This window comes from Nilaparvata lugens, chromosome 14 (assembly GCF_014356525.2).
Source record: "Nilaparvata lugens isolate BPH chromosome 14, ASM1435652v1, whole genome shotgun sequence".
Classification (NCBI taxonomy): domain Eukaryota; kingdom Metazoa; phylum Arthropoda; class Insecta; order Hemiptera; family Delphacidae; genus Nilaparvata; species Nilaparvata lugens.
The window spans coordinates 1686531-1709871 of NC_052517.1; the positions used below are offsets into that span (position 1 = coordinate 1686531).

General features: G+C 35.1%; 1 protein-coding gene across 2 annotated transcripts in view; it reads right to left on the bottom strand.

The window, feature by feature from the left end:
* The window catches only part of LOC111052755 (ecdysone receptor), a 57187-nt gene that overhangs the window by 8634 nt on the left and 25212 nt on the right, over window positions 1–23341 (bottom strand). For both annotated transcript variants that reach the window (XM_039440469.1, XM_039440468.1), the window contains 4 exons: window positions 11665–11865; window positions 6541–6681; window positions 2566–2693; window positions 663–911 (listed from right to left, as the gene is read on the bottom strand). In XM_039440469.1, the coding sequence (XP_039296403.1) occupies window positions 663–911; window positions 2566–2693; window positions 6541–6681; window positions 11665–11865 (719 nt within the window). The remainder of the gene's footprint in view (window positions 1–662; window positions 912–2565; window positions 2694–6540; window positions 6682–11664; window positions 11866–23341) is intronic.

Sequence of the window (23341 nt, forward strand, 5' to 3'; positions counted from 1 at the left end):
TGAATAATTCTATAGTCTGATTTTTACTCTAATATTGGCGTATGAAGGAGGCTCCTTTTTCCTTTTATATTATCCTTGAAATGCAAAATTTCCAAAAACCTTGTATATACGTCAACGCGCAATTAAAAAAGGAACATACCTGTCAAATTTCATGAAAATCTATTACCGCGTTTCGCCGTAAATGCGCAACATATAAACATTCAAACATTTAGGGCCGGTTTCCGAGCTCGGGATTTAGCTAAGTTCTACACTTTAAACAGCTGGAGTCAGAAAATTGGCTTTCCAAAACGGGGCGTAGTCGCAGCTTTTATAACAGTAGTAGTAGTTTTTATTTTCTCATTTCTATAATTGGAAACGTTTTTCCTTGACGAAATTAGACATCCCTAAATAATTCAAAGTAGCTGAAACTTTACACTATTTTCTTTTCATTTTATTTTGTGTTCAATTTTCTAGTTTTTCGAAATTCAATTCAAAACGTGACTATGACAATGACTACGACGACTACGCCCCGTTTTGGAAAGCCAATTTTCTGACTCCAGCAGTTTAAAGTCTAGGACTTAGCTAAATCCCGAGCTCGGAATCCGGCCCTTAAACATTAAGAGAAATGCCAAACCGTCGACTTGAATCTTAGACCTCACTTCGCTCGGTCAATAAATAATCACCTGACTGGGTAGATTCAAACAGCCAATCCTCTTCAGGTCCTCCTCGCTAGGGTGCTCGAATTCGTTCTGGAAGTAGACCAGCCGATGAATGAGCTCCTCCTGCTCCGAACTGACCGGTTTGACACCCCCGGCTGTCAGGGGGGGCGAGAGAGACCCACCAACCGAAGGGGGGCCAGCCCCTAGGCCCCCTGTGTTACTCGATGCCCCCAGTGTGTTGCCCGACTCCAATTCCACGCTGAAGTCGCACATCTGAAATTTGAAAAAAAAAAATAGAATTTGGTGAGAATTTAGTTTTGAAATTGGGATATCCCACAATATGAGTATTGGCACTAGCATCCTATTATATATAAGCGAGCAATTTCTATATATCTGTGATATAATAATCATATGTCATAAATCAGTTGTTTGAATTATTCTAAATCATCAGAAAGTTTGTTATTTTATCTCAGTTTATTTTAGTCAATAAAAGCCATTATTCTAGCTCTTCAATGGTCTCTATTTATTACAATCTGTTTATATTTTTATAATATAAATAACCATCCTCGGTGAATTAAGAATGTATATACAAAATGTGAAGTTATTGAGTTAAGTAGTTGAGACGTGATGATGCGTCATTCGTGAATCTCCTATCCTCTACCTGTATAAGCCAATTCTTTCCTTTATTATATTATAGATGAATAATTAATTACAATATTAACTTCTCAACTACACAAAAAGTAATACAGTATCATCCCAACTTGATACACAACACAATAATAATTTGATACAAAACTTGTAAACTTTAAATGGATGTGCTATCTTGTGCTATCTTTTCTCGGTTATAGTATTTTAGAAATTTCAACAAAACACTTGCACTTACCCTCTGAGATTGGGGTTAAATTTTGACAGCCTCTCAACATAAACGCCCTAAACCATGGCATATCTTCTTATGCTATCTGTTATGATACAACATCAACACAATATGGTACAGTATCATCTTAACTTGATACACAACAGCATAATTTGATACAAATCTTGCAAACTTTGAATGAATTCTACAAACCATGGTATATCTTCTATCTATAAATAGTATTTTGGAAGTTTCAACAGTTGGCTTCTGCTATCTTTTCTCTATGGCACGGGTTAACTACTAGTATTTCATAAATATCAACAAAATGTGATACAAAACTTGCAAACTTCGAATGAGTTCTTCAAACCATTTGATATCTTCTTATGCTATCTTTTCTCTATACAGTATCATCTCAACTTGATAAACAACACCATAATTTGATACAAAACTTGCAAACTTTCAATGAACTCTAGATTAATGAATATACATTTCAAAAAACCCTTGCACTCACCCTCTGAGATTCGGGTTAAATTTTGAGAGCCACTCAACATAAACACCCTATACCATGGCATATCGTCTTGTGCTATCTTTTTTTATATGACACAACATCAACACAATATGATACAGTATCATCTCGACTTGATACAAAACTTCCGGACTAAATGAATTCTACAAACCATGGCATATCTTTTCTCCATGATACACTATCATCTCAACTTGATACACAACACCATAATTTGATACAAAACTTGCCAACTATGAATGAGTTCTACAAACCATGGGATATCATTTTAAACTATCTTGTCTCTATGATACAGTATCAACACAATATGATACAGTATCATCTCAACTTGATACACAACACCATAATTTGATACAAAACTTGCATGCAAACTTTAAATGGATTCTACAAATCATGGCATATCTTCTTGTGCTATCTGTTGACACATCACCACAATATGATACAGTATCATCTTAACTTGATACACAACACCATAATTTGATACAAAACTTGCAAACTTTCAATGAACTCTAGATTAATGAATATACATTTCAAAAAACCCTTGCACTCACCCTCTGAGATTCGGGTTCAATTTTGAGCGCTTCCGGCGATCGACTCGTCGTAGAGTTGGGCCGAGTTTTGTCCTTCATGTCTCGCTTTTCCTTTCGTTTCACAGCACACTGATACTCTGGTACAACACCTGAAATCACAACAAAAGAAATTAAATATTAAGCTGTATTATTCAGCGAAGAAAAGGCCTCCATTCACATAGATTACAACATACATTCGCTTAGGCTCAACTGACACTTAGGCGACTCAGGTGGAGAAGAGACTGGACTCTAGTGGAGAGCATGTGTTTCCAAATGGTGACACTCAGACCAGTCGATTCTAGTCTCCGCGACGTCACCATTTCAAAACACATGCTCTCCACTAGAGTCCAGTCTCTTCTCCACCTGAGTCGCATCATAGAGAAACAAAAACGTAAGTAGATTACATATATGCCATGGTATAGGGCGTTTATGTCGCAGCTTTTACTGTTATCTCAAGCCGATTACTGTCGATTATTGTCGAATTTTACTGTTTTGTTGGGGGTGAGAGTGTATGAACGGCACAATATGAGAGACTACTAGTGTCACACAGCTTCACGGGAAAGAATTACATGAACTATCGGCTTGAGATAACAGTAAAAGTTGCGACATAAACACCCTATACCATGGGATATCTACTTACGCTGTTGTTTCTCTATGCTAGAATCGACTGGTCTGAGTGTCACCATTTGGAAACACATGCTCTCCACTAGAGTCCAGTCTCTTCTCCACCTGAGTCGCCTAAGTGTCGGTTGAGCCTAACCTTACAATTCACAATAACTGTCAATTTGTTTTGGTGAATATTTTATACCGTTCCCTAGTTTTTCAAACTCATTTGCAAGAGGTTTACGTTGTTAGGTTGTTGAACGAAATTCAATTTCAAATAGTATGCCGTCTTTACAGTCTAAACCAACTTTTCGGCCAGGATTGACGGAGTTGCTATCAACAATTAATAATATATCTATACTATAATAAAGGAAAGAACTGGCTTCTACACGTGGGGGATAGGAAATTCACTTATGACGCATCATCACGTCTCAACTACTCAACTGATTAACTTGACATTTTGCATATACATTCTCAATTTACCGAGGATGGTTACAGGCCTAGTTTCAATTCTTCAAGTTTTCAGTTTGTCAAGTTTTAAAATAGACCCTTGCAGAGCACAGGTTACCTGGTAGTTACCAATAAGGAATGTCCTGACAGTTTGAAGTGAAAGTCTCTATAACTTTGAAGAATGTGTCAACAACAAGACCTTTTAAAATTAGATTGTTTTCAGATTCTAGCCTCTTACCGATTGTTTGCGAAGATAATATCTTCTATTCTAATATTATTCTATTTTTGGATTTTGTCAACTATTTTGACCTCTTGTGAATAATTTCTATTATTCTGACTCTAATAGTAAACCGTATCCTTCTCTTCTAAAATCTATTTTTTGTCTCTTTCATGACACATATTTATTCTGCAAGACTTTATTATGTATTATTATTATTATCTATTTTTACTATTATTATTAAAATCTATTTTTTGTCTCTTTCATGACACATATTTATTCTGCAAGACATTATTATTATTATTCAACTACCCTCGGTAAATAAAGAATGTTTATGCAAAATGTGAAGTTAATGAGTTGAATAGTTGAGACGTGATGATGCGTCATTCGTGAATTTCCTATCCCCTACGTGTAGAAGCCAGTTCTTTCCTTTATTATATTATAAATATATTATTATTTATTATTATATGATTGATACAATAAGTACATCATCAAAATGATAGGGAGAGGAAAAATAAGGTAACCTTGTGCTATTCCTCTCCCAAATTTAGATAAGGTTACACATAGTCCGAAATTGGTTAAGTCTTGTAGTTGTTTACTTACAAGATTTTAAGTATTTAATAATATGTTTACAAAGTAAATTTTCAAATTTATGCTTCATAACCAACAATAGAACATATATATTTGACTGCATTATTATATCAATTTTATTGAAGACCAGCAGGTATATCTTGAAGAAATTAGGATATAGGCCTATGACCATCCTCCGAAAAAATGCAAAATGAGTTCGGCTCTTGAAGTGATCACCCTTACAACGGGAGTAGTAGGTATATGAAGATTAACTTATCTTATCGATAGCGTATCAAGATACTAATCTATATCTTTTTAAAGGAATTGACAGTTATCTGTTCAAACTTTTATTCTTCTTCTTCTCCTCCTCCTCTTCTACTTCTCCACCCCCGTCTTCTTCTCCTACTCCTTCTTTTTTTTCTTCTTCTTCTTCTTCTTCTTCTCCTAATTCTTCATCTTCCACCCATCCATCCAGCCTTGTATTAATATCTGTGACTGAAATTGTTGTCAACAAAATTAATCCTTGTTTTTCAACAAAATTCTTGTCTCCCACTCAGTGTGCTCTTGTCGAGCACTTTGACAACAAGTCCATATTCTAAAGGTGCGTACAGATTTACGCGCCGCGAACATGAGCAATTCACTTTTAAACAGCTGACTATATCTGTATTTTTACAGAAACGGTAAGATACAGATATAAAAATTGAAAACTTCTTTATTGGTTCTTCAAAAACAATAAATATACAAAAAAAAACTTTCAGCAAAAATAAAAGAAACCAATCACCTGCAAGGAAAATCCTGTGCGCAGGTGAGAGTTGCTAATACAAATTCAATAGAGTCATTAAGAATTTACAAAAGATAAAATAAGAATTTATATAATATAATATTTAATAAAAGAAGATGGTGAATAAGTGGAATAAGGGTGAAAGAAAGAAGGAGAAGAGAAAAAATGAAAAGAGAAAGAAAGAGAGATGGCAAACATACGGTACTATTGAAACAAAGATAAGAGTTACTCAAAAAGTATGTCCTCGATTTTACTGGTAATTATCCATTCAATAGTTCTTTTTTCAAGCAATGTAACAGAATTTAGATTAAAATTCCCCATAAGGTAATCTGGAATTTTGTTGATTAATTTATTAGCTAGGTAAAGATATTGTCTCCGTCAAACATTGAGATCCATTCTTATATTTTCAAACCTATTTCTGGAAGGTCGTAAATTGAGGTTTGATTCACAGAATAGAATGAAATTCTATTCTGAATTCTGTCAAATTCTAGATTCACGGAATATAAAAAGCTTGGCAACAGCTGATTAAAAGTGTATTGCTCGTGTTCGCGGCGCGTATATCTGTACGCACCTTAAGGTATCCCAAAACTTGTTTACACGTTTGAGCAACTGGGCCAATCGTGAGCCGGCACTGTTAAGCCACGCCACTAAGCTCCGCCTTCTCCAACCACATTGGTAGACACTCCTCTCTCAGTGACTAGTTATCAACTCTGCCACCAGATGGCAGCAGGTACTGGGTCAACTTTCATTTCTAGACTTTTCTTTACTTTCATTTCTCATTCGTTTATCCCACTACTTATTTCATGCATTACAACCATAGAGCTATGGAAGAAATAAATTGAAAATAACTCTAGCTCTACAGTGAGGTCCACGTTATAATGGCAGTGGAGAAAGATAGGTGAACAACGTTGCCGATCCTCTGTCTTGTCAATGGCTTCTATAGACGGTAGCTGATACAGGTTTATTGATGTAATATATTAACTGTTCATTCTAGTTTAAAATAATCAATTATTTGATTGGATGGTATGAGAGGTTGTGGTATTTCATAATTGAAAGTGGTATTGACAATATCAAAGTCTTATTCTTTCAATAATCAATTATATTTTATTAAGCAAGAAATTATATTTTTCAATAATTCACATAATTAAGATGAAATATTTTGTTCATAATTAAATATCAATTGTACATTGTAAAAAGACGATCTGGCAACAGAGCAAAGCAAGGAAGGGATAGCGCTATCCGCTTTATTGAATGATAGACAAGGATAGCAATACCGTTGCTAATCAAACACTGCCATTATAACGTGGACCTCACTACAGAGCAGTAGTGTACTTACACTCAGGCCTCATTCCGACGCTGAGACACTTTTTAAGCCGGCATTCCTGGCACTTTCTCCGCATATACATGTCGATCTCGCAGTTGTTGCCGTATTTGCACTGGTAGACTGCGTTCTTTGTTATGCTTCTCCTGAAGAAACCTGCAAAAATTGAAAAAAAAAAACAATATTAGAAACAGAATTTACAGTTTTTTTCATTATATATATGCTTAGGTATTTTTAGTTATTCACTTATCTTATCAATCTTGTATTAATTTCTAAAATATTTCATCCATCCAGTCTTATTCGTCTTCTTATTCTCCTCCTTCTCCTCCTCCTGTATCTTCTTCTTCTCCTTCTTCATCTGCTTCTTTCATCCATCCAGTCTTATTCGTCTTCTTATTCTCCTCCTTCTCCTCCTCCTGTATCTTCTTCTTCTCCTTCTTCATCTGCTTCTTCTTCGTGTTGGTAGAGAGTTAGTGGGGAGGATATTTTTAATATTCTTTCCGAAGAATGGACATTGATATGTCCAAAGCTCCGCCAATTTATGTAGATGCATAACAATATAATTATTATCTATAGTTATTATTATTATTATTATTAGCCGTCAAGCTCCCAGATGGAAGACGCTGAGCAAAATTTGGTTCATTTTTTGTTTTTCTTGTTCTTTTTATCAATCCACCAGTTTTTCATTTTCAGTGAGAACTCCGCTTTCCTTGCTTCACTCCATTTTGTTCCCACTCTTGGCACAGTCATCTCTGGTTTAACTTCCCATTTTTCAACCTTTTCTCTGAAACTGTTCCTGTTGTATATTTCATCATTGTTAATGTTAGCAAGTATTAAGTCCTTCTTGACGTTTTTCATCCATGCACCTCCATTACTAAGGGTTGCTACATATGTTACTATTCTTTTTGTAAGTCTGTGATCTGGAAGCCTCATTATGTGACCATAAAATTTAAGGCGCCTTTTCCTGATGTCTGCTTCTATGTTAGAGTATTCTTCAACTTTGGCTGTTTTCTGTAGTCTATAACCATCTTCGGTCTTTCTTGGTCCAAGTATTTTTCTAATTATCTTCCTTTCTTCTTTTTTCAAATTTTCAGTATCTGTTTTTCTGCTAAGTGTTAGGGTCTCGCTGGCATACAACATTGTTGGCTTGATTACTGTAGTTATTATAATTATTACAAATTGCTTTTTCATATATCATATACAGTTCAATAATTATTTTCTTAGTCTATATTCTGTAAATTCATTTATAATTTTGCTGTATTGTAAGCTATTGTATATAAGTGTATAAGCCAGTATATATTGTAATCTACATTAATAAAGTACTCAATCAATCAATCTTCCACTTTTTCTTCTTTTCCCGTCTTCTTTTTCTACGTCTTCTTCTTCTTATTCTCCTCCTACTTATCCTCCCGTATTCCTCTTCATCTGCTTCTTCCACTTCTTCTTCTTCTTCTTCTTCTTCTTCTTCTTCTTCTTCTCTTCTTCTTCTTCTTCTTCTACTACTCCATCTTCTCCTACTCCATCTTCTCCATGTCAAATAACAACTTGTGTTGTAGAAAACTACTTCTATCAAATAGAAATAAAAGAGTATGAATTAAAATTTAAATAGAATAATGAATATAAATTGAATATTATAGAATAAAATTTTAGTCGATTTGACAGTCAATTAATTAAGTGCATGTTGTGTCCAAATACATAAAAAAACATATTATATTTCCAATGTCCAATATTTCTGCTCATTGTAGGTTAGTATGAATAGGCACACATAACCATTAGCCAAAAACTCGATAAAAGTTTAACAGATTAGTGTAGTCTTGATCAAACAAACCTTGTTTGAATTGTATACTTCCATTTTATTCTCAAGTTCCTCATTTTTGTAAGTAATGAGCTATTGTAGCCTATATGGCCATTCTATATATTTTCCATCTTATTTCTCAAGGTTTAAGATATATGGCCATTCTATATACTTTTCCTACAGTTACGTTGAAAAGTGGCCATTGCTGCACTGATTACAGAACGCAAAGAATCACTTTTCCGCTCTAGTGCGGGAAAAATTTTTCTGCACTCCAGATTTGCAACATGGCAACGCAAAATACTTAGTAGGTTATATGGAGCAACAGTGCAGCAAAATCAAAATGAAGTTGGTAACAGTGACTGCTGTGGCTGCTATAGTGAGCAGAGGTGCAACCAAGCACAACGCGCTAATTATTATTCATTATATATTATAACCAACGACAACGAGGACTTTAGGATTTTAGGATTAAGGTTTTTATCAATAATAAAATTACACAGAAAAACATTTGATGCATTTCAGGCAATTTTACCCATAATTACCCACTTTTCATATTCAATGGTAACTGTAGGAAAAACTTAATGTGAAATACGTGCGCAAAGTTCCTCTGCTGCACTCAACAAACCATTCCGCCCTCGCCTACGGCTCGGGCGTAAACGTTTCTTTCGGTGCAGCAAACTGTCACTTTGCGCACTAGTTGCACAAATAACTATTCCATCTTATTTCTCAAGGTTTTCTGGTACATAATATAATATAACCAATATAAGACTGTATTGTATTGAATTTAGGACATTGGAATTCAACTCATTTTTAACATTGAAATTTGTATTAGACTTTATTTGCTAAAAAATTTTAAAGGTTTGAAATATAACCTTTCAAGTAAATTTTTTCTCAAATAGCCTATAGATTGTCAAGCCAAAAACCAAAGACATGATAGACAGTCTCCAATCAGAGACAGAGTAACAGACCAGCTGTATAGAATTGAAAAAAAATTATCCCTTTTACTAGAAGAAAATTTAATTTTACCTAGAAAATAATTACAAAGGTGTATATATTTTGATATCATGTATAATATTCATTACTTTCATTACTTTAGTTATTGCCACCCAATTATTTAGGAGCTCTAGACTACTAAGATTAGGCTAAGAATGTTTCTGTATCCTCATTCCTCAGTACAGCTGATGATGCGTTGGTTAACTACGTGAAACCATGGTTCTGTTTTAAAGTTTTTAATAAATTTTTAGTGAAATTTGACAATATCTTTGTTTTCTTATTATAACACTAGCCGTCAGGCTCGCTTCGCTCGCCATATCCGTCTAGCCAGGGGGCTCCGCCCCCTGGACCCCCGACTGGATCGTCCAAGAATGAAATCAGCAGGCTCGCTTCACTCACCTGCATTTTTCATTTGAGCATTTTTATCATATGTTAGGACAATCCAGTCGGGGGTCCAGACTAAACGGATATGGCGAGCGAATCGAGCCTGACTGCTAGTAATATAATATTCCCAGGATTGAAGTAGCAGTGCCCAATCAATTTTTCCGCGATAAATGCATTTAAATCTTCAACTTGGTGCCAACCTAACAAAGTGAACTCAACTTAATGCCAACCTGACAAAATTATTAATTTAGTTGCCAGTTAACAACTGTTTCGAAGAGGTACTCTATCTAGATTATAGTTCTATAGTAACATATGATATGGAAATTTCAATTATAATTAAGAGATTGGGAGAAGAAGAATATACATGCTAAAAGACGAACTTTAAACCCTTAAAAACAACCCTTAGAGTTAAAATATTGCCAAAAGATTTCTTAGTGCGCCTCTAAAGGGCCAACTGAACATACCTACCAAATTTGAACGTTTTTGGTCCGGTAGATTTCTAGTTATGCGAGTGAGTGAGTGAGTGAGTGAGTGAGTGAGTGAGTGAATCAGTCAGTCAGTCAGTCAGTGAGTGCCATTTCGCTTTTATATATATAGATAACATAAAAAAAGTGTGTTAGTACAAAGCAGCTCGGAATGGATCAAGAAACCATCACAAATAAATAAAGCAATAGATTAGAAAGAGATAACATCAAACTTCAATTTTCTTTCTTACCCCAACATCGTACAAAAAGCATGCCTATGCAAAAACAGCAAGATGACGTGTCTCTCTCCATATCTTCAGCTTAAGCTCACAAATATAGACAGCTTCCTGATGATCACAGTTTCAAGTAAATCTCGCCCTATAGCCTACCACACTACAAAACTCATCAGATCTTCCTATCACAAACGAATTATTCAACTAACTGAAAGCTAGAGATAATTTTTCACAATTTTAAATTAATTATCATGAATGTTTGCTCAGTTTTCCTCGTGATCCGCCATTTTGATTAGCTGATAAAAGTCGTGTTATCTCACAAATGAATTTTTTCAGGGGATTCCCCAGAAATTTATAAAAAACAACTATATTGGTTCGATTAACTAATAAAAGTCATCGAACTAATGAACTGTGTCTTATCTTTTTTTTATCAGAGTTTATTTGATTGATTGATTGATTGAGTACTTTATTTATGTAGATTACAATATATACTGGCTTATACACTTATATACAATAGCTTACAATACAGCAAAATTATAGATGAATTTACATAATATAGACTAAGAAAATAAATATTGAACTGTATATGATATGAAAAAGCAATTTGTAATATAATAACTATAGATAATAATCATATTGTAATGCATGTACATAAATTGGCGGAGCTTTGGACATATCAATGTCCATTCTTCGGAAAGAATATTAAAAATATCCTCCCCACTAACTCTCTACCAAATTTATCAGAGATTGACAATGGTGTAATAACCGGAACCGGTCTTTCTAACTATCAATAAATCTGTGGTTTTTGAATATTTCTTTTTATTTAATGTGTCTTTATCTAGTGGATGAATTCCAGGCAAATGACTGGGGGGAAACTCAAAATATAAAAAAAACCTATTCTTTATTGATCGATACAATAATTTCTATTTTTATTTTTTATAATTTATAATGATTAAAACAGGTTTTAAAATGGTGCAATCTTATGTAAAATTTGACGAGGAATCCAATGAAACCGGTTTCAAGTTGGTAGCTTCAGTAGTTATTGAGATATTTCAAGATGATACTGTATTTCATGTGAGTTATCATGAAAGAAATTCTATTTTTATTTTCTATAATTTTTCATCACTACAAACGGTTTTAAAAATGGTGCAACCTTATGTAAAATTTGACGAGGAATCCAATGAAACCGGTTTCCAATTCGTAACTTCATTAGTTTTTGAGATATCTTATAAAACTCATCATTACGATGATGAAATAAATAATGTTAGCCTACCTTTGCACCCTTCACAAGTGAGCGCGTTGTAGTGGTACCCGGACGCTCTGTCGCCACACACCAGACATAGCTCCTCCTGTTGCCTGGGGACGGGCCCCTTCTTCTTCTTGGCCAGCTCCGAGGGGTCCATGGAGCCCCCACCGGGGCCACCACCTCCACCGTACCCGTTCAGCGAACTAGGGGGTGACAGGTCTTCGCGTCCTACAACCAAACCAAACAATCATTCATTTAATAATTGAACACACAACAAAATTAATCAATCAATATTTTGTTTTGTTGTTAATGATTAACAGACAGACGGACAAAAGTTTCTTTATTTCAAAAAAATAATTTAACAAATTAAAACATGCTGTACTCATTAACTGTAATAAAAAAAACTACTTAATAACCATTGTGTTACAACATCATCCTAGAATCTAAATTACCGTATATAAATAAAAATTAATTTCAAGGTGTTTAAAATAAAATGAAAGTGTTGATTTAAATTTTAAATTCAAGTATATAAATCTTAATGTGGCTTAGAAAAATGTTGAACAATGAACAGTGATGTTGATAATAATATTTGAGAGTGAGAGATAGTTGGGAGAGAGACAGATGAGAGAGAGGAAGAGAGATTAGATTAGATTAGATTTCTTTATTTTCTGTATGTTACAATATTTACTGGCTTATACACCAATTTACATTAAATGACGGTAATGCTAATTATTCAACCAATTTTACAAAGTATAGATAATTAATCAATGAGAATAAAGATTGAATGCAATTAGAATAACAATAGTATAATATTGTGATGTAACTTCATAAATTGGCGGTGTTTCAACAAATAATTGTCGATTCTCTGATAAGAATATAAAATATCCTCTCTCTCAAAGAGATAGAGAGAGTGAGAGAGAGAGAGAGGGGGGGTGAGAGAAAAAGAGAGAGAGAAGGACAGCGTGAGGAGTAAGGCGATTGAAGAGTGAGTAACATTTAAGAGAAAAAGAATTGAATTGATTAATTGCCTTTATTAAGGGCGGAGTTGGGACTAAAGGTCCTCTCTGCCACAGAACCCAACACATTTGAGAGATTGATTGATTGAGTACTTTATTTATGTAGATTACAATATAAACTGGCTTATACACTTATATACAATAGCTTACAATACGGCAAAATTATAGATAAATATTTACATAATAAAGACAAAGAAAATAATAATTGTTGAACTGTATATGATATGAAAAAAGCAGTTTGTAATAACTATAGATAATATTGTAATGCATGTACATAAATTGGCGGAGCTTTGGACATATCAATGTCCATTCTTCGGAAAGAATATTAAAAATATTCTTCCCAGTAACGCACTACCTAGATGAAAGAGGAAGGAAGAGAGAGAGAGGGAGAGAGAGATTAGATTAGATTTCTTTATTTATGTATGTTACAATATTTACTGTACTATTTACTGAGAGAGAGAGAGAGAGAGAGAGAGAGAGAGAGAGAGAGAGAGAGTGGATTAGATTAGAGAGAGAGATTGGATTAGATTAGAGAGAGAGAGAGAAGCAGTAAGGTGATTGAACAGTAAGAGACAGAAAACGAAAGGAGTAGTACGATTAGATTAGATTAGATTTCTCTATTTATTTTGAGTTCTCAATCTATTTGGGACTATGTGTAACCTTATCTAAATTTGGGAGAGGAATAGCACAAGGTTACCTTATTTTTTGTCTCCCTATCATTTTGATGATGTACGCGTATTGTATCAATCAATGTATGTTAGTGACTCGAATCACAGCTAATTACTATGGAAAACGAGAAGTGACAACAATGCCATCCTATCATTTCCTCTAAATTTACAACGTGGACCTCACTATAGCAGCCTTCTATGATTTTCCAGCATTACATAGTGAAGAGTACGAAAAAAGCCGGCTGAGTTGTTTTTCCAAGCCACATTCAAGTGAAGGTTTTTACAATAAAATTCACTGTCAGTGATTGGCTAAATGGGAAGCAATGTTGTTTCAAATGGGAAATACTGACGTTTTAAAGTGAATCTGAGCACTGCAACCGTGAAGGTCACTCAGAGGACGTAGCATCCGCTGGAGCGTAGAGAAAAGAGCCTACAGTGAGGTCCACGTTATAATGGTGTTGCTATCCTTGTCTATCATTCCACAAAGCAGATAGCTCTATCCTGTGCTGTATCAAATTATGCTGTTGTGTATCAAGTTGAGATGATACTGTATCATATTGTGGTTGTTCTTGTTCTATAGTGAGGTCCACGTTATAATGGCAGTATTTGATTAACATTGGTGTTGCTATCCTTGTGTATCATTCCACAGAGAAGATAGCTCTATCCTGTTTTGTATCAAATTATGGTGTTGTGTATCAAGTTGAGATGATACTGTATCATATTGTGGTTGTTCTTGTTCTATAGAGAGGTCCACGTTATAATGGCAGTATTCGATTGGTGTTGCTATCCTTGTTTATCATTCCACAAAGCAGATAGCTCCATCCTGTTTTGTATCAAATTATGGTGTTGTGTATCAAGTTGGGATGATACTGTATCATGTTGTGATTGTTCTTGTTCTATAGTGAGGTCCACGTTATAATGGCAGTATTCGATCAAGATTGGTGTTGCTATCCTTGTCTATCATTCCACAAAGCAGATAGTTCTATCCTATTTTGTATCAGATTATGGTGTAGTGTATCAAGTTGAGATGATACTGTATCATATTGTGTTGATACTGTATTATGTTGTGGTTGTTCTTGTTCTATAGTGAGGTCCACGTTGTAATGGCAGTATTTGATTAACATTGGTGTTGCTATCCTTGTCTATCATTCCACAAAGCAGATAGTTCTATCCTATTTTGTATCAGATTATGGTGTAGTGTATCAAGTTGAGATGATACTGTATCATATTGTGTTGATACTGTATTATGTTGTGGTTGTTCTTGTTCTATAGTGAACCACATTAAAATAGCAGTATTTAATTAACATTGGTGTTATTGGTATTATGTTGTGCATTTACGGCGCAACGCGGTAATAGATTTTCATGAAATTTGACAGGTATGTTCGTTTTTTAATTGCGCGTCGACGTATATACAAGGTTTTTGGAAATTTTGAATTTCAAGGATAATATAAAAGGAAAAAGGAGCCTCCTTCATACGCCAATATTTGAGTAAAAATCAGACTATGATTCATTATAAATCAGCTGACAAGTGATTACACAGATGTGTGGAGAAGCCAGTCTATTGCTGTATTTCCATAAGGTCTATAGTTTCAATCAGGTACTTGTGGATGAGAATACTGCGTGAGGTCTACTGTTCACAGAACTACTAGTATAAATATAGTCTTCTTCATTGTTCCCTCAACTATTGCAGTATAGAGGAAGTATAAATAGATATAGTAGTTATGGCTTTAGTAGTATGCTATACTAGTTTGGCCTTCACCTTTCCTTTCTGTGAAGTGAGTGAATGCGCCAACTTCTTCTCTTCTTCTTCTTCTTCTTCTTCTTCTTCTACACCATCCTGTGTTGTTTTCATTGTACATTCGCGCGCGGAGCATCGTTGTAACTTTTGCTTGCTACAGTCATTGCTCTCTCTTCAGATACAGATATTACTTTTGATTTCCTCTTTTACTTCATCCTGTTCTTCTTCTCTTCTTCTTCTTCTTCTTCTCCTTCTTCGTCTGCTGTTTCTCCAACTTTATCTTGTTTTCAATTGCCACTTTCTTTCTTATAGCATCACCTTCCTGTGTTATACAATTAATTATTTATTTGATAGAGTAAACAATACAGTAGTCGGAAAAAATAAACAGGCTATCAACAGATGAAGGCTTTAACCCTCAACTGGTATGGTGTCTTTGGGGTCACACTTGAAGTATGGTTGGGTCAAAAATGACCCCAAATTTAAAAAAATAAAAAAATAATCTTAGATGTATAATTAAGTCTTTATATTTAAAATCAAATAAGAACATAGTCTACTTGTTGTTCCAAGACCATTTACAATATGAAATTACAGTTTAAAAAATATTTATGTTGGAAAAATCTGAAGCATGACAAGAATGTGCAATACTTTTTTTGAAAAAATAAAAAAAATACATCCTGTTGAACAAAAGTTTCTTCTGTGCTTTTATGTCATAGAGTATGAGTCCATCTCCAAAAAAACCTGTAATAACATAGTTTTTATCAGTTCACAAAAAAACTGACATAGGTAAAAGTTATGTACTGAAAATTTCCAAAAAATCTTACATTTTGTATGGAAATGTTCTCTCTACTTGTGTAAATCCCAGTTTTTTTTATTGAATATAATATCCCTGATGTTCTCTTTTTGTGTTACATTATTTTTTATAAGAATCTTTTACACATTTTTTATAGATAATTGAATTTATAGATTCACAGATTGAATCCCCTTTAATGGTATGGCTGGGTCAAATGTGACCCAGCCAACGATTATTTTTGTTTCTGAACTTATCTTTCTGTAGAATTGTATAAGGGCCCAAAAATCATTTACCTTCATGAAAGAAGTAATAATATTATCAATAATAATAATAATTGCACAAAAAGCTAATTACACAAAAGCCAATCAAATTTAATTGGTATAAAATTACATCATTTGATGGAACCAATGCAACAAAATCCCAATATATGGTTATTATGAGGTAATCAAAATTTGGCTTTAATCAAAAGCCAATCAAATTTAATTGGTATAAAATTACATCATTTGATGGAACCAATGCAACAAAATCCCAATATATGGTGATTATGAGGTAATTATATCATTATGTGATATATAAGTAAGTAAGTAAGTAATTGATTGAGTAATAAGTAATATATTATGGTAATTAATGTGATTGAATTTAGTTGGCCTTTGTGTAATTATCTGTAAAAATAACTATTGAAAGTATGGTTGGGTCAAACGTGACCCAGAAATTGAAAAACCGAATTCACTACATACGGTATGGCTGGGTCAAAACTGACCCAAAATGCTAATAAATCGCAAACTACACGCATCAGCAGTTAGAGCATACTGGCAATTTGTAGTGGTGGCGGAAGTAGGAGAATACAAGGGGTGAGAGGGCGATCGACAGGATTATTCCTGCAAAAGATAAGAAAGTGTAGTCTGCTGGGTCAGCTTTGACCCGACCATACCAGTTAAGGGTTAAACAGGCCAAAACTTTTTCAATTTCCTAATTTAGTTTCTAAATATCGAGGACCGAGCTTCGCTCTGGAGTACAAAAGCATAACAAATTTATTACGAAAGAAGAAATTATAATAACATTCATACAGAAATGTTCTATCTAATAACAGTAAATTGAGATTAATTTCCAGAGGAATGCAATAATTTTCCTCACTAAGGCCCAGTTGCACAAAAGCCGGTTAAATTCTAATCCTGATTAACTTCACGTGAACCAAATCAGAGAAGACCATTTCAAAAAGATTGATCTACTGGATTTTAATCAGGATTGAAAATAACCCGGCTTTTTTGCAACCAGCACTAAGTACCTGATGATTACAAAAGTTCAACAGCTGAGTCATAATTCTGACACAGTCCCACACACATGAACTCGCTCACTCACTTCCATCACCAACAGACGACGAAATAATTATTATCAGCTGTTTTTCCAAGGATGAATAATAATTATCCTTTCAATGTCGTTCAGCGAGTTTTCCCAGGGATGAGACCTAGTGCAATCGAATCTTTATATTATAAACCTATGTTCTGAATTTCGTGAGAATGTTTAGAGCCGTTTTCGAGTTCCGGTGAAATACAAACATATAAACAACTAAACATCCAAACATATAAACAGAAGTTGCTCGTATAATAGTATAGGATTGTCCAAATATTATACATAGATTATGTACATTTTAATTTCCAAACCAAAATCACAATCTGAAAATATAAATTAGAATAAAACAAACAATTTTAAATTTGGATATATGGATAATAAAACTTTCGTAAAATATGAATATGATGAATGAAAAAAAACAGGCTTTTGCCCAAAACTTCTTCAATTTCCTAATTTTGTCTTAAATCGTCTCAATATTATCATAGAGAAACAATAGCGTAAACAATTATGCTATTGTTTCTCTATGATATTTTTGTAGGCTATGTATATTACCTGTATTACCTGGAATAAAACACATTTTGTTTTCAACCTTTTCCTCCTTATATTTGTCTTTTTATTCTTTATCTCCTTTAATTTTCAATTTTTTTTCCTATTTCAATATGTTACACAGTCATTATAAATTTTCAAAAGTTTTTCAATTTTCTCCGCTGGGTCCTGGATACCTCTCAATCCTGAAATCATTCTCTTTGTCCTCCTCCTCTTCTTCTCATTCCTCGTCTTCTCTCTCTTCTTCTTCTTACACCCTGCAGGTCCTCTTATCTTTCTGATAAACAGTTGATTGTTTTTCTTCAAATCCTTAGATTTTCATTCTCACTTCTGTTTTGCTTTCTATTTCTCCTGATCCTTCAATTACAACTTCATCTGTCTCGTCCTCCTTCACCTCATTTTTCTTCTCCTCCTCCTCCTTTTTCTACTTGTTCTCCTTCTTCTCCTCCTCCTCCTCACAATCATCATCATCATTCATCACCACCTTCTTCTTCTTGAACTACTACTACTTCTTCTTCTTCTTCTTTTTCTCCTTTTTCTTCTTCTTCTACTCCTCATCCTCCAGCTCCTGCTCCTCCTTGTTGTTGTTCTTCTTCTTCACCATCTTCTTCTCCCTCTTCTCAGTGGTTCATCATGACATTCTTCGTTTCAGTAGAAAGGAAAATGCAGCAGCTGTAATAGGTTAGTCGTCAGAGTCGATTGCGAAACCAAGTTTTTACTCTCACACACAGAATCTTGTCTTTCCACTTCCATTCCTCCTCCTCCTCCTCCTCCTCCTCCTCCTACTCCCAATCCTCCACCTCCTCATCCTTCTCCTCTTCAACTTCCTCCTCCTCCACCTTCTTCTTCTTCACTTCCTCCTCCTTTCCCTCTCGTTTTCTTACGCCTGTTCCACTACTCAACTAATTAATTTTCCTTTCGTCTATCAACACCGCTTTTCTCTCTTCTTCCTCCAGTCCTCCTCCTCATTCATCACCTTCTTCTTCTTCTTCTTCTTCATCATCGTTTTTTCTTATTGTTCTCCCTTTTCTTATCCTCCTCATTCATCACCTTCTTTATCGTTTTCTTCTTGTTCTCCCTTTTCTCCTCCTCCTCCTCCTCATCATCACCCCTTCTTTCTTCTTGTTCTCTTTCTTCGTCTTCTCTCTTCTTCTTCATCTCCTTTTTCTTCGTCTTCTCTCTTCTTCTTCATCTCCTTTTTCTTCGTCTTCTCTCTTCTTCTTCATCTCCTTTTTCTTCATCTTCTCTCTTCTTCTTCATCTTCATTTTCTTCGTCTTCTCTCTTCTTCTTCATCTTCGTCTTCTCTCTTCTTCTTCATCTCCTTTTTCTTCGTCTTCTCTCTTCTTCTTCATCTCCTTTTTCTTCGTCTTCTCACTTCTTCTTCATCTTCATTTTCTTCGTCTTCTCTCTTCTTCTTCATCTCCTTTTTCTTCGTCTTCTCTCTTCTTCTTCATCTTCATTTTCTTCGTCTTCTCTCTTCTTCTTCATCTTCATTTTCTTCGTCTTTCCTCCTCTTCTTCTTCTTCTTCTTCCTCCTCTCATCACTCCACCTCCTCGATCATCAGTCTCTTCCCATATCCTTCCTATATAGACTTCTCTGATTGGTTCTCGTGAAATCATTAATCACGGTTAAAGTTAAACCGGCTTTTGTGCAACCGTAACTCGTTCAACAATGGTTTTATTATTGTTATTGATTGTTTATTTTATGTTAGAAGCCTCTCGCTGATGACAAAACAGACAATCTCTGGATAGCAGCGCTCATTTTATACGAAGCCATAGCGGCCAACCAGGTTACAGATGAAATTAAATGGAGAATGCATTTATTCAAATGCTAATAAATATATAATTATTATTTAACGAAAATCCCAAATAAATGCTGTGAATCACCCCGAAAACTCATGGCTTCGTATAAAATGAGCGCTGCTATCCAGAGATTGTCAGTTTGGTGTAAGGGTAAGCATTCCTGACTAGCAATTGGGAGGTACCGGGTTCGATTTCCAGGCTGGCAAATAATTTTTGGATAGTAGTTCTCATCGAATTTGCATCTAGCTGTTAACCCTGTTGTCAATGTCTGCAGTAGCAGAGGTCTTCGGGGTGATTTGCAGCATTTATTTGGGATTTTCGTTGAATAATAATTATTATTAATTCATTAGCATTCGAATAATTGCAATATCTCAGTTATTTCCAACTGTAGAATACATGTAAACCTTTTAGACATTGTGGTCTTAATACCATCAAAATCCGTAAAGGGAACAGTTTTGGACTAGGCCAGTTGGTACTTTTCTAATCATGTATTTGATTTGTGCATTGCTTAATGTAAATGAATGAATGAATGAATAAATAAATGAATAAATGTCCACACACATGTGTATCATGCATGTGCCAACGTTAGTGGCTAGCCATAGCAGATGCTCCTTTCCTTCATATAAACAATCTTCCGTCTCCTCCTCTTCCTCCTAATCTATTTCCTCTCTACCACCACTTTCTTCCTCATACGTTTTCGCCTCTTCTATCTCCGCTCTACTCCTTTTTATACCTCCTCCTCCTCCCCTTATTCCTCCTCTACTCCTCTTCTGTACATCCTTCTCCTACTCATTTTCCTCCTCCTCCTCTTATTCCTCCTCTACTCCTCTTTTGTACCTCCTCCTTCTCCTCCTCTTCTTCCTGCTTCTCATTTTCCTCCTCCTCTTATTCCTCCTCTACTCCTCTTTTGTACCTCCTCCTTCTCCTCCTCTTCTTCCTCCTCTACTCCTCTTTTGTACCTCCTCCTTCTCCTCCTCTTCTTCCTGCTTCTCATTTTCCTCCTCCTCCTCTTATTCCTCCTCTACTCCTCTTTTGTACCTCCTCCTTCTCCTCCTCTTCTTCCTGCTTCTCATTTTCCTCCTCCTCTTATTCCTCCTCTACTCCTCTCTATACCACCTCCTTCTCCTCCTCTTCTTCCTGCTTCTCATTTTCCTCCTCCTCTTATTCCTCCTCTACTCCTCTCTATACCACCTCCTTCTCCTCATCTTCTTCCTGCTTCTCATTTTCCTCCTCCTCCTCCTCCTCTTCTTCCTACAGTCCTCCTCCTCCTCCTCTTACTCTTCCACCTCCTCTCTTCTTCCTACAGTCCTCCTCCTCCTCCTCTTCTTCCTGCTTCTCATTTTCCTCCTCCTCTTATTCCTCCTCTACTCCTCTCTATACCACCTCCTTCTCCTCATCTTCTTCCTGCTTCTCATTTTCCTCCTCCTCCTCCTCCTCTTCTTCCTCCTCTACTCCTCTTTTGTACCTCCTCCTTCTCCTCCTCTTTTTCCTACTTTTCATTTTCCTCCTCCTCCTCCTCTTATTCCTCCTCTACTCCTCTCTATACCACCTCCTTCTCCTCATCTTCTTCCTCCTTCTCATTTTCCTACTCCTCCCCCTCCTTCTCCTCCTCATACTGTGTAGTTTCTTCTATTCCTGCTGTAGAAGGATCTCACGATGTTCCTTGGATTGACCTTCACTTTTCTCCAGAGGTCTCCTCCTCCTCCTCCTCCTCCTCTTACTCTTCCACCTCCTCTCTTCTTCCTACAGTCCTCCTCCTCCTCCTCCTCCATATCGAATCTGACCAAACTCCACCTGACTGCAATTGCGTAATAGTCTGTAAGACGTCCAAGCTACCTGTCCAGTTTTTTCTCAAACTATTTCTTCTTCTTCTTCCTCTTCTTCTTCTTCTTCTTCTCTTCCTTGATTCTCTTCTTCATCTTCTACAACAACATTTCCTTCTTTCTCTTTCTTATTCACATTCTCTCTCTTCTCCTGATCCTTGTTCTTCTAATCTCTAGATTTTCAGTTCCTTTTAATTACTACTGTCTCTTTTTATTTCTCTGACAAGTTAGTGGTGCTTATTCAATATTATTCCTTCTCATCTCTCTTTCATAGACAGATTTAGATTCAGATTCCTTTATTCATGTGTTCAACAAAACAAAATTCAACTTACGTTCTAGCGTTAAAAATAGAATTACCAGTAGCAGTAGAATAACATGGTGAATCATATTAAACTAAACAGTTCTGCAATAATATTGAGCAAGAAATATGATGCAATATGCGAAAGTTAAGGTACTACTGTAATGTTTTCACATGAAACGGTGAAGTTTGGACCTTAAGAAGTCAATTCTCAGAGAGGGTATCAAGGATACCCTCCCCTTCAGGGGAGGCTGTGGGGGAGAGAGTAAGAAAGAGAGAGAAAAAGAGAGAGTGTGAGTGAGTGAGATTGATTGATTGAGTACTTTATTTATGTAGATTACAATATATACTGGCTTATACACTTATATACAATAGCTTACAATACAGCAAAGTTATAGATGAATTTACATAATATAGACTAAGAAAATAATTATTATATGATATGATAAAGCAATTTGTAATATAATAACTATAGATAATAATCATATTGTTATGCATCTACATAAATTGGCGGAGCTTTGGACATATCAATGTCCATTCTTCGGAAAGAATATTCAATATATCCTCCCCACTAACTCTCTAAGAAAGAGAGAGAAAAAGAGAGAGAGAGTGTGAGTGAGTGAGTGAGAGAGGGAGGTATAGATAGAGTGAGTGATAGAATGACAGGAAAGATGAAACAATCGAAGAGAAAGGTATATAGGCCTAAAGAGAGATAGTGAGTGAGTCAGAAGAGAGAGAGAGGGTGTGAGAGTGATAGAATGACAGAAAAGATGAAACAATCGAAGAGAAAGGTATATAGGCCTAACCTTCAACGAAGAGAGAGAGAGAGAGAGACATTAGATTCGATTAGATTTCTTTATTTATGTATGTTACAATATTTACTAGCTTATACACTAATTTACATTAAATGATGATAGTTATTCGACGAATTTCACAAAGCATAGATAATTAATAGAAAGATTGATTGATTGATTGATTATATGCCTATTGAATGAAAAAGACTAAGAAATTGTCAAAAAACCACTGATTTATTGATAATTAGAAAGACCGGTTTCGGTTATTACACCATTGTCAATCTCTGATAAACAGTTTATCAGAGATTGACAATGGTGTAATAACCGAAACCGGTCTTTCTAATTATCAATAAATCAGTGGTTTTGTTGACAATTTCTTAGTCTTTTTCATTCAATATGAATAATTACCACAATATCAACTTCTCAACTACACAAAAAGTGATTATATGCCTTTATTGAGGCGGAGTTAGGACTCCTGGTCCTCTCTACCACACAACCCTAGAGAGAAAGAGAGAGAGACAGAGATAGTTGGAGATAGAGACAGTGATAGAATGACAGGAAAGATGAAACAATCGATGTGTTGGCCAAAACAGGTTAATGACATTTTTGTTATCAGCGAGTGTTAGTCTCATGTTGTTAGTACAATATATGTTTGGAGAATGAATGCAAGATATGAGTGAACGAATTTCGGAAGAACATAGAGATGGAGAAGAAGAAGAAGAAGAAGAAGAAGAAGGCGGAGAATAAGAAAATGATGATGTTGAATCAGAAAAAGAAGAAGATAATGATGATAATGAAACACAAGAGGAAGATTTATTCATTTATTTACAATGCAAATGACAATAATGTAATAACATTAAAAAATAAAATAATAAGG